The sequence below is a fragment of the Chaetura pelagica genome, unplaced genomic scaffold, assembly GCF_000747805.2.
Source record: "Chaetura pelagica isolate M959 unplaced genomic scaffold, ChaPel_1.0 scaffold2, whole genome shotgun sequence".
NCBI lineage: Eukaryota > Metazoa > Chordata > Aves > Apodiformes > Apodidae > Chaetura > Chaetura pelagica.
In genome coordinates this window covers 6,241,213-6,253,423 of record NW_009952796.1, presented here as the reverse complement: position 1 = coordinate 6,253,423, position 12,211 = coordinate 6,241,213, and the positions used below count along the sequence as shown (strand labels likewise).

The window sequence follows — 12,211 nt, the reverse complement described above, 5'->3', positions numbered from 1 at the left end:
ATACTGGGAGATGTCACTGCAGGTAAAGCAAATTTGACATGTTTTTCTCCCAGCAGCTCCTTGCAATATCACATGATATTTGTATTCCTAACTTAACAAATACACAATTGCATCAATCATGGGAATTGAAAGTGTGTGAATTTGAAAGTAGAATTTGAGATTAGGAAATAAATGTTCTGTCAAGAGCTACTTTGGTCCAGGCAGGTATTTGTCTGGTCTAAGTTTTCATTTAGTCTGTTCCAAGCTACCTACTTTGTTTCTCAGGCACAAAAATCAAAGAAAAGAATTTGTTCTGCATGCGTGTGATGTTATGTATTGAGTAAAATGTTTTATTTGAAAGATAAACTTAGAATTAAAAAAGAGGATGGAAATAGAGAGGACATCACCTGGACAATCAGTACATGAGGTAAAGAATATTCATCCTACACTGTACAGTTCATATATATGGTGGTTTCCTTGTAAGGCCATGGAATTATTTCACTATATTCATACCTTGATTCAAAAACATTAATGTATTTTATGTGTGTGTGTGTGCTTCTTATCATGTGTGACAGTTTTGCATCTGGAATATCTTTGTATTTTTAAATAATTAGTATGCTTCAGAAGAAAAAGTACTTGTCTTTAAAGAACTATGGAAAAGATTGCAATATTTTACTTGGTGAGTGCCTTTTTCAGTTTATGAAAGTGATAGAATATACTTTTGCAATGAAAGAGGGTGGCCAGTAGGGGGGAACAAATAGTGCAAGGTTAATAGTTTTCTCAAAATCTTTTCATCCATCTATTTTAGTGGTATATCTTCTTTTTTATGAGATACTGGAATGCAAATAGTATGAAAGAATGGAGTGAGCCTTTTAATTTGCAATTTCTTCTGACTTACTTGAGCAATTTCAAATTTGGCTGAATCTACTGATAAAAATTCTCATCTCTGCTTCCTTTTTCAGAGAATATGTCAAAAACTGAATGAAGTGCAGAGTTAGAACGGGTAGCAATAGCCCTTATGGGGCCGAGATGCAATATGTTGGTGGGCAGGAGGGGACACAGACTTCTGCTGCCATTGGCGTAATTGGTGGATGCAGAGCCAACAGGAGCTTGCTCACTCTCTGCCCACTGCTGTTCTTAATGCTGTCTTTTAAAAGAGCAAATATAGAACATTGAATTTGTATTGTAAATGTAAAAAAAAATGAAAACTTGATTAATTGAATGTTTTAAAGCTCTTTCAGACAATTTATCATGTTGTATTGGATGCTTACATATGTGCAACATAGCTGTCTGCATGTGATGGCCTTTGCTGATGCAGCCGTGCAAGGGGGAAAGATGCTTTCTCTGTGCATTGTTCCCAAGGTTTTGGTGTGCAATAGGCAGATGATACAAACAGTGAGATATGTTTATGGCAAACAGCAGTCTGTTAACCTAGTCCTTCTGTGTTCTTTCCATGACTGAATACCCTTGACTTGAGTATAGTCCAATGTTTGTGCAGCAACAAACATTGCCCAAGTCTCCGAGTGACATCAGATTTAAGAGAGAAAATATTAGAGGTTATCAGGCAAGTGTAAATTTGCATCCTTCATTTCTCTATGGTGAGCAGTTACTCAGGGGGCTGGCTTTGACAAGCAAGTTTGCAGGCTACAACACAACACAAACGAGAGGTTCTTGTTTGCTATTAACAGACCTGTAATCAGTACATTTTTGTGTTTTATTGGTGTGGATACTAGATCTGGACCATTGCCTTGTTTTGTACAATTTAAAATCATTCCTGTTAGTATATCCCCAAACTTATTTGTTTACATGTTTTTCTTCTCTAGCAGCCTGTCACCAATTAACTGGCCATACAGTCTGGCCTCCTTTCTGCCCTCTTGTCCTTTGAAGCCACTTTATCATGGATGCTCCTTAGTAGTGAAGATCTGAAATCTGGAACTGCACTTACTGCAGCACAAACCACATCTCTGTGTACATCAGATATACAGGATTGATTTTGGTTTTATATTCTGCATGCCTAAGTATTTTGCATACAAAGCTAGTCTTGACTTCCATTATATTTGAACGTCATGCTTCAGTTTGACCTCATTATACATGAGCCATTATATTTCCGTTCTAGATGATGTGTGAACCTTTGCTTGTTTCAAATGAGAAACTTTTTGTGTAAACGGATACTTACCCATTTTTCGTATTCTTTAAAGAAAGTGGGAACTCCATGCATGCTTCTAATGGTGGAATCCATGGACAAAGTTCCATGGAGGATTTTTTTAAAATGTTGCCGTATTGTGGCTTTCTCATTTTCATGAATACTGGCTAAATATTTTCATGATCTACAGTTGGCCTGCCCTCCGCTTTTTAGCTTGTGATTTTAGACACTCCCTTTTCTCCTTTATTGGCTTTTAGGAACATAGATGGCTTTGCTGCCAGTTCTTTGTTGTGAGCAGATAACTCAGCAAAGGTCTGCTTTCCTGGGCTATTTTGGAATGGTGGCTTCTCATACTGATATTTAGATGCTGCTAAACTTACTAATAATGATTTAATATATCTTCTGTCTTATATGCCATAATGCTGTAATTGATGGTTAACATGTCATTAGTTAACATGCAAAGCCTCATAATAACTTTGTGTTTAAAAAAAAAGAGTTGGATTTTAAAAGCTAAAATTAAGATAAGAGTAATGTTTGATAATATGTATTGGGATGTTTTTTAATGTTTTTCCGGACTTTAATACGTTCCACATACAAAGAGTAGTGCCTTAGGTTTAGCAGAGGGGTAAGCTGTATTTTTACCATATTTTATTTTTTTAAGTCCTAGCATTTCTGATGTTACTCAGATCTGTTTGTTTAAGGTGATTAAATCAGTTGGACAAGGAGAGAAAAGTTGGGAGTTGAAAATCAGAAAAGGGGTTCTGAATTGTTGGTGGCCAATTGGGCAGACCATTCCCTTGCAGGCTGACATGCTGAACATGTAGCTCAGGAAGGGAGACTGAGCCTTGATGACTTTAAATTACAAAAACACTTAAATCAGCACATTCTGTAGCAGTGAATTAGAAATTGTTTCTGTTTAATGTGCAGGATTATTTCTCCCCTCTCTTTTTTTATGTCACACTTCGGGAGCACGTTGCTCAGTTGACCTATGAGAAACGTGGATTTCCCAATACGTTTGCACCTTACCTGCTAAGGGTCTAGTATTCTACAGCTCAGAAACAGCAGTGCAAAGTCTGTTCATCACAAAAGCGCTGTAAGGCTTCAGTCAGTGTGCAGAAGGACATAGGCCTTGTGTCATCTGTCTACAGCAGAGTAAATTGTCTCAGTTGTCTGACACTAACCAGTTCACCCTCCCACTCAACTTGTGTCCCCATCCTGTCGAAATGGTGTTCACTCCAGTTAAAGTACTCTGTGTTTTACGGGTGATACTTAATGGAATTGCTAAAATGCATGAGTAACAGAAGGAAAACTCTCAGAATCTTTAACTGTTGTATATTCTCATCTTTTCTTCTCCCCATACCATCTCATCCATGTTCACCTTCGTTTGTTTATGTCTATTTTAGATTGTAAGCTTCTCAAGGCAGGGAACTGATGCTTCTCAACTGTCTGTAAAGCACCTTTTACAACTGAGGTGCTCTTTGAAATATCAAATAATAATAAATATTAGAATCTTATTTCCAATGAGTTAAAAGTTTTCTTTGTTTTTAATGTTTTAGCAACAGCAAGGGCAGCAGGCCCATATGACACCATGTAAAGAAGGTGCTCAGAGGACTGGGGGTGACAATGTAAGAACCCGTGTGTTGATGGGCAAGCAGGGTTGCTGTTTGGCTGTCCTTCAGTGTTTGACTGCTTTTGCGGACTGCTGCTGCCAATGTAACCTGTACAACCATCCTTCATTGCTTTCTCTCTCTGTTGTCTTTGATAGCAGCATTCCCCTTATCAATTCCCTCATCATCACTCCCGTCTGATCTCTTCTCCGAGCAACTTTGAGCACATCTACCACATGACTGTTAATTCAGCTGAAAAATTCCTCTCTTACGATTCCATAAACCCCGCATTTTCCCCGCCTCCACGCTCTGTCCTCGGTACTCCAGACTTTATGACTCTGAGGGTATGGACGGCTGAGTCAGGTGTACACTCTACTAACACTGTGTGGTTTTTCTTTTGCCTGGCTATTAACATGGGAGAAAAACCCTTGTAAGTGGTTTCCTTCACCTCCTAGATTTCTTCTGTCACAGCTGATTTATTTTCTGCTATCAGCTGTGATCTTTCAAAGCTCTGACATGCCAAGAAACAGATACTTAATGGCTTTAAAAAAAAAACACAACACCAAGATAGTGTATAACAACTGGGCTGAACTTTTTGCTGTGAGAATAGCATTTTTAATCACCAGAAAGGATGTGGGAATTTTGAATGAAAAGTTCTCTGTTTCTTAGTGTTCCTCCTCTGCAGTCAGTAGCAGGAAACTGTCTATCAGGTTGCATTAAGAAGATATTCTGGATCTGTCTGTGTTGGACCAAACTTTCAAAGTGTTTCTTTATGATGAAATCGTGTGGAGTGCAAGAATTTTTACACAGTATTGTACACAGATTGAGAGAGAGAAACACAACAGGTTGTGCTTCGGACAGCTTCTAGCTTAAGTAAGTGAAGTTAGAACTTGTACAAGCAAGATAAAAAGCTAAAGATAGTGGCAATTTGTAGTTTTATGCAGAGGCTGAGGTAAGATGCTGTTCTGTAAATATCCTTCCAGTTGGAATGGAAACAGGGGGGGATGGAAGTGATCTTATTTTTTCTTGTACTGTGCAACATGATCTGACTACGTGGGGACCTAGGTCCTATAGAAATACAAGCTATACTAACTTCTGTGCAGATCTCATCTGCCTGAGTATTAATGCTGTCACTTAGTTGTGCATTGTGCTGTGGCCTGCAGTTCTACTTGGGACAGATTCACAGATAAATCAGAAATAGATGGTGGTTGGTTGCTCAGGGTTTTTATGGGTCTGAGCCATGTCTGTTGCTGTAATGGAAACACTGCTGTTAGTTTCTGTGGCCTTTGGACACCCTTCAGACATGTGTGGCAAACCTTCACTTCCAGACTGCTTTGAGTGCCTTTTGGTTGCTATTTTAGATCCCTGTCACTAGGAAGGTTTTTGGATAAGTACCTGCATACAACAGTAGAGATAATTTGAAGATGCAGGGGGAAAATTAATCTATTCCCTGTGGCTCCAAAACAAATCAGTGCAGCTAAGCCTTGACTGGTCATGTGCCTGGTTATGTGTCACTGTTGTGAAGTCTCAATTGTCATAAACATTAATATTAAAAAATGAGGTTGCAGTGTTTTGGAAAACATGCCCTGTGATGACAGGTCTGCATCCATTCTGGCTTTTCTGGTAGGAGGAGAGATGTACATACACAAAAGTAATGCTTTATTGAAATGCAAAAAAACCCAGTATTGTTGAAATTTGTTTCTTTCTTAGGGGGGCATTATATAGGGTCACTGAAGCTGTGTTTCAGATCTGGTTTTAACAGGGCTTCTTTAATCCAACTGTACTATCAAAATTTTTGTGTGTAATATGCAGTGATGTATTACTGGACTGTGACCCACCCTCTACCTTATCTTTCTTATGTGAGTAGTTTCCCTGGGATCAATAAGGAATGACCCCTAGTATTGCAGACAGTAACTCTTAATTTTTGCTTTAGGAGCATCTTTCGTCCAAAAGTTGCAGCCTACTAGCATAAATTGGAGGGAAAAAAGTGAAGTGAGCAACCTGGTATGTCAAGATCTTGTACCTGTTAGCTTCTGAGAGCACTAGAGGTTTAGTCTTGTGTGAAGAAAAGTGTTTGTCTCTGTTGTGGTTTGAGGGTAGAGGTACTGTAATCTATAGAGAAAGCAAGGCAGTGTGTTTTGATTTGGGGCCTGTCCCTCCTCTGTGTTTGGAGATTTTAGTGTAAGAACAACAGCACTCACTGCAAGGGGATCATGGTCTCAGGTATCATCCATATGCACATCCATAACCCACAGCTCCACAGCAGCTGTTCTCTGGCTGAAAATGGGATGCACTGAACTAATTTGGGTCTTTCACCCTATCTCAGAGTGGTTAACTGCTCAACAAGCAGCTTTTCTGATGCTTTTTTTTTCTTTCACCTTTCTCCATGTGGTTCAGCTGTAGGAATGAGTTTTCCTCCTAGGACTTGAATTGTTGCTCTAACTGAGGGGTTTTTTGTCTTTTTAAGTAAAGCAAGCTCAGGTTTCTTTTTTTCCCCCTTTGTTTTTAACTTGCTTCATTTTGCTGCTTTATAACAAGTGCTAATAACCACCATTTATTTTTTTTTCAATCCCCTTTCTACATCATGTGCATATTAGTTCCAGGGTTTTATTTTTTGAAACAAAAAACAATGAAAGGTTTGCTTTGTGGAGAAACTTTGTATGAGGAATTACATGGACGTTGCAAACTAAAGTAATGAAAAATAATCATTATTAGAATACACTATTAAGATAAATTACTCTTTCACACACCAACCACCTATTCCTTCCTGCCCCTGATGCCTGTATATTGTCTACTCAGTCACTGTTAAGAAGGTTAATCACCTTATCATTAAGCATAATTGATCTCTTTGCAAAATTAACAATTGTAGGTTTATAAAAGTACAGACCTTCCTTGCAACTCCAGTAAACTAACCTCAGTGCACACGTTTCTGTGATGCTGCACTTGGCTTTCTTTAGTTTCTCAAAACACAGTAGTAACTTATTCCTTAGCCCATTCATTCCTTTTTGCGTTGTCAGGAGAGCCTCCAGGGTGCTCTTTTATCTGTAACGCGGATTGTTATTGCATGGTGAAGGACAAGGAGCATAAATATTTTGCGCTACTTGGTTCATATTGAAAAAAAAAAGGGGGGGGGGGGGGGGGGGGCAAAAAAAGGAAAAAAAAAAAAGGGGGGGGGGGGGGGGAAGGGGAAAGATAAGCAAAGAGACAACAGTATTATTCTACAAAATATTTAAAAGACTTTTGGTATAAATTCTCATTGATAATAGTGTCGCAGTGGATGAGGGGAGAATTAAACAGGACTTTTTCATTCCTATGTTCTCTGATTATCGTTTTTTTTGGTGTTTGAGAAAGACCTGGGAACAGGAGAAATTTTAATTCTTCCTTTTTTGTTGCATGTTAAAAATCAGCCATTTCTAGCCCACTGGGAGAATGAGAAGCAAAGGGTTGACTTTAAGAGCAAAAGGGTCTGTTATAGCAATGACTCTAAGGATCACTGTGAGACTGGATTGACAGCAGGTTGGTAACAATTATCTGATGAAGTCTGAACTGTATAAGATTTGTTAATTAAAAAGCCTCTAATTACCATTTTAAAATTCAGATGCAGAAATTGGTAGTATCTGAAGGTCTCTGAGAATACTCTTGTGGGGGATGGAATCTTTGTTCTGGTCTAAATTTCCATAACATCCTAGCTTAAAAAGACATTGCAGTTGCAACTGTTGTTTTATGTGTGCCTACTTTATCACAGAGTGAGGGTGGAGAAATAAATAAATAAAAATAGGAAGAAATTAACAGTTATTGTAGGGAGTGTTTTGTAAAATGGAAATAAAGTTATGCACAGAGCTACCTGCAGTTTGTTTCACATTCTGCATGTGTAAAGATTCCCTAAACCTAGTTCCAGTTAATGCTAATTACTTAATAGTGCAAATATTGCAAATACGAGCAGGATGAAGACTCATATTTACCCAGAGATTGACATATGTGGGTATTAGAAAGTCCCTCTGAGCTAAGAAGCTAGCTCATATACAGGAAGAGATGAGCTAAATAAGCTGAGAAACCTTTTCCCCTAAGGTCAGCTGTAAGTTAACAGCAGCAAAACCAAAATATCTCAGAACTCACTTCAAAGTACTCTTTTCCCTTCTTTTAGTGACACTTCATGTTTAAGAAACTACCATATCCACGTAGAGAAATTGTGGTTTATCTCTTCCCTCAGTGAAGGACCAGTTCAGTCTAGTAATTTAACCAATTTAGAAAATGACATTGGAACTGTCTGGATGTGAAAGAGGAGTGATAATCAAAATATTTAGAAAAACAGTGGCATGTGCTCTGGTCAGTCACTTCAAGCAGGCTGATTTCTCACTTTGGCTCAACTGGTGTAGGTCTGGAGTAATGCTGTTGATACCCTTGGAATTACCTAAGTAATTGAAATACAGATTGATCCACTATATGTTCATAACTCTGCAGGCATTAGGGCTTAACCTGGTTATTGTATAAAATTACACATGCATGGCACAAATGATGGCATCAAAGAAGGAAATTTTAATAACGTACTTCAAAGCTTGTGTTCAGAAAGAATGCATTGTGTGATATAACTTGAATGTATCTATAGCATCTTAATTAGGCTTTCAAAATATCCTTTCAAGGAAATCCTTGAATTATTAGGCATACTCTTCCAGTTGTCTGCATATGTCCATGTAATTCAGCACTTCACTGTTGCGTTGCGTGTGCTTCCAGTCTCTGCACTGAACTGCAGAATATTTTGTAATTTTTGCTGACTTGCTGCCCAGATAATTCAGCTCTGGTGAGGTTGGGGTTTTAATGTATTTTGGGGCCTTCCTTCATAACATTCAAGGTTGAGCCAGCAGTCAATAAGTAAACATGTCATTGTGTGTGTCTACATTGCAGAATCTTCGGCCTCAGGAAAGTCGGACCGTATTCAGTGGCTCTGTCAGTATCCCATCAATCACAAAATCCCGCACAGAACCAGGACGATCAATGAGCGCAAGCAGCGGGTTAGCAGCACGTAAGCAAACAGAACTAGGTTGCTTTTGGTCTATGCACAATTATATTAGGGAAATTACTACCTGTGTTTGCTTCTATCCATACTGCTGCTAGAAGGGATTTTCCAAAGTGATGGCTGACTCTATTCCCATTGAGGACAATATTTTAATCTTGCTTTCAAAGGAACACATGAAGCAGCTAGCACTTTTGATAGTGACACATTTTTTATTTGTCGTATTTTTTAAACTGACATTAGAATTAAAATTACATTCTAACATTTGGGACTGCTTTGCTGCTGCTTAAGTCTTTCAAAATCAATGGCAAGTTGTTCACAAGCTCCATGGTTCAGAATGTTGTTGCTCAACTGTGTAGAGCTCTTGATGCTTCTCTTGCTGCTAGTGTAAAGAGAAAGCAATAGAACACTGGCTGCTCATATGGAAGAGTTGCACTGCATTGGAAACACCCCTCCTAGTGTTGCCTTTGTGTGCCAGGGCCAGCACAGTGACCTGTGCTGAGACCAAGCAAGTGACTGAAGAATGGGCCATGTGAAAACAGAGACAAGAGTGGTGTCCCAACTCTTCTAGGTTTTATCCTTCCTGTGGCAACAGGCTGAATTTCTGCAACTGTTGTCTTTGTCAGGAACAGAGTGATTGTCTGTGCTGGGTGAAGTGTACTAATATGATGTGCCAAGGGAGGGACCAGAGAATCCCTAGGAAAAACTACACCTGGCAGCAGACAAGAAAGCTCCCACAACCTGCAAGCCATGATCTTGGGACATGCTGGACGAAAGCAGAACTAACCAGAGAAACAGCTAACAAATTTCTAGAACTTTGAGTTGTGCATCTGTAACACAGTTTAATTCCCCCACGTTTTAGGATCTGCGCAAAACGGCAGTGCTTTGCGGAGGGAATTCTCAGGAGGTAGCTATGGAGCAAAGCATCAGCCTATGGCATCACCCTCAGATGGTTCCTTATCCTCTGGTGGCCTGGACCAAGGCAGTCAAGCACCAACAAGGGACTATGAGCGAGAGGTGAGTCACAGAAGAAAGGGGAAAATACTGTGTTTATAAAGATGAGGAAGATTCTGTCATGGGTTTGGCTACAAGTTCCGGAGTCATTGACAATGAAGACTTGGATTTCCTGTGTTTCACAGAATCACAGAATGGCCTGGGTTGGAAGGGACCTTAAAGATCATCTAGTTACAACCTCCCTGCCATAGGTAGGGACACCTCCCACTAGATCAGGTTGCTGGTCTAGCAATTTCAAGCTATCCTGACAAAAGGCTTTGGTCAGACTGTCAACTTCCATCTTGGTATTTAACATGCAGGAAACGCTCTCTGTGCTCCTTACCTGGAGATACATAGGTAGTGAGGCTCCCAAAAATACTGGTTCAGTAGAGTAAAAGCTTGACATTGACCTATCAATCACAGCTTGAAGTGGTGATACTCTCCTGCCCTTTATTTATAAAGACTATTAAGCTATAGAGCAACCATTTCACAGGAGACGTTTTGTACTTAGGGTGCTTGAAGTTAACAAGGTACTTATAAGAATTATAGTGATTTCATTTAGAGTAGAAACTGGATTTAGTAATTTACATTCTTTGCAAAACAAGACTATTGTTGTGGTAGGACTGCAATCCTGCCCAGCGCTAAGCTTAGTCCCTCCAATCAAGAATGTTTTACATAGGAGGGTTCAATTGGAAGTTGGCCAGCAAAATTTCCCAGGCCATTTTCTTACCAGGAAGTGAGAAAACTAGAAATCACACTGGCTTGTCCTGTTGCTGAATATGTTCTTCCAGTTGAATCTGGAAGGGAACTGTCAACCCAGACTCAAGCTGAGACATAGCTGCATTCTACTGTACTCTGGAAAATCCAACTGAAGTAACTTGATAAGATTCTTTGAGTTAATATCCTGGGAATGTCACAGAAGAGGTTGCTGTGATGAGGCCCATACCACAAAGACTTCTCAGTTTAGTGCAAGAAGATCTCAGATCATAGTCTCTGAAAAGAAAGGAATGATTTTATCTTCACAAGCAACCTGAAGTTGCACACTCTGGTGGCCTCAGCAACACGCAGAATGCAAGAATCACAGAGGTGCTGTGTGCTTATGTCAGCTTCAGTGATGCCTCTTGAAAGCAATGATGTGACCACTTACTCTAAAGTTTCCCACAAGCAGGAAATTCTGAGAAAAAAAAAAAAATTATTGGTATTTTTGGAAACAAGCAAAATACGTGGAGACCTTGAATCCAGTCACCTGTTGCTCAGACATTCTCAAACGTGCTATCTTGTTACTTACTGCTGTTTGTGTCTTTGCGCTGCAGGACTCTGACTCTCCGAGACACTCTACTGCATCGAACAGCTCCAACCTCAGCAGCCCTCCCAGCCCAGTTTCTCCTCACAAGACCAAGAGCCTCTCCCTGGAGAGCTCTGACCACGTGAGTTGGGACTCATAAAGTGCTTCAGCATTCAAATTTGACATCAGAGCAGCTTGCTGTCCCCTTCGCTCATTCCAGTTCTCACCTTCGTAATCCTAACCCTCCCTGTTCCCTGTGTGAAACTGATCTGAGAGTGGGGTACAGAGGAAGGTAGAAGCTGATCATCTTCAGCACCATTCAGCACTGCCTCACCCTCCCTTCCTGGATTTGACAGCAGCAAATGAGCAAAGCTAGGGTCTTGGTAAACATCAGATGCTGTAGATTTCTATTAGGTTTCATTTTTGTGGTTACAGCTGCTTAATTTTTAACGACATATTTATCCCACTCCCACTTCCCAAAAAGTAGCTTAAGTAGACAAGACCAGTATGAACAAGAAAAAATTCAGAGGGATTTTGTTTTCATACACTAGCTCATTGTACTGTACAAAAGTAGCACAGACCCCTTCCCCTGCATGGGGAATGATCAGTATGTCAGAGGCACATGAAAGTTTTCAGCCACCATGTTTGAATGTCAATCTGATTGTTGCCAGCAAATCCTTATTGATTAAAATGATGCATATTTTACTACAGTACAGAGTTTAAATAAATACGCAGATGATAGAGGAAAATATGTATGTATATATTCAAAGAAAAAAAGCATTGTGTATGCAGCAGAAGATGGATGCTTATTTAAGAGAGCCTTTATTTAAGATTTGTGTTGTCCCTGTTTTCATGCTTGGTAATATATAGACTTGGAGACCTGGCCTAAAACCTTTCACAGGACAGATACTTCTTTTGCATAGGACTCACTGCACTGCCAGGAGAGGTCCCTGCAGTACTTTCAAAATATTTCGTCACTTCTGACAGTAATTCCTTCTTTTATGTTAATTCCCATCCTGTGCAAAAATGACAAGGATTGGAAAGCAACCCACTGCCCTGATAACCATGGGTACCAGTCAGCCAGATGGCTGTCCTGGCCTCTTGTGTGCCAGCTATGCAGCTGAGGGGCCCTACAGCATGCTACAGCAGAGGTCCTTAGGCTGCAAGGGAGTTTCAATGCAGCAGGATTCAGC

At 39.8% G+C, this 12,211-nt stretch overlaps 1 protein-coding gene across 4 annotated transcripts in view; it reads left to right on the top strand.

Annotated features, from left to right (window-relative positions):
• Nucleotides 1-11,762, top strand: part of CDC42BPA (CDC42 binding protein kinase alpha (DMPK-like)) — a 199,915-nt gene extending 188,153 nt beyond the window's left edge. For 2 of the 4 annotated variants that reach the window (XM_009994784.1, XM_009994785.1), the window contains 3 exons: nt 8,632-8,749; nt 9,603-9,757; nt 11,047-11,762. In XM_009994784.1, the coding sequence (XP_009993086.1) occupies nt 8,632-8,749; nt 9,603-9,757; nt 11,047-11,178 (405 nt within the window). In that variant the 3' untranslated portion in view covers nt 11,179-11,762. Of the gene's footprint in view, nt 1-1,802; nt 1,821-3,678; nt 3,748-3,887; nt 4,074-8,631; nt 8,750-9,602; nt 9,758-11,046 lie in introns of those variants that run through there. The other 2 variants (XM_009994783.1, XM_009994786.1) reach the window with 2 other exon arrangements.
• The last annotated feature ends 449 nt before the right edge of the window (nt 11,763-12,211 follow it).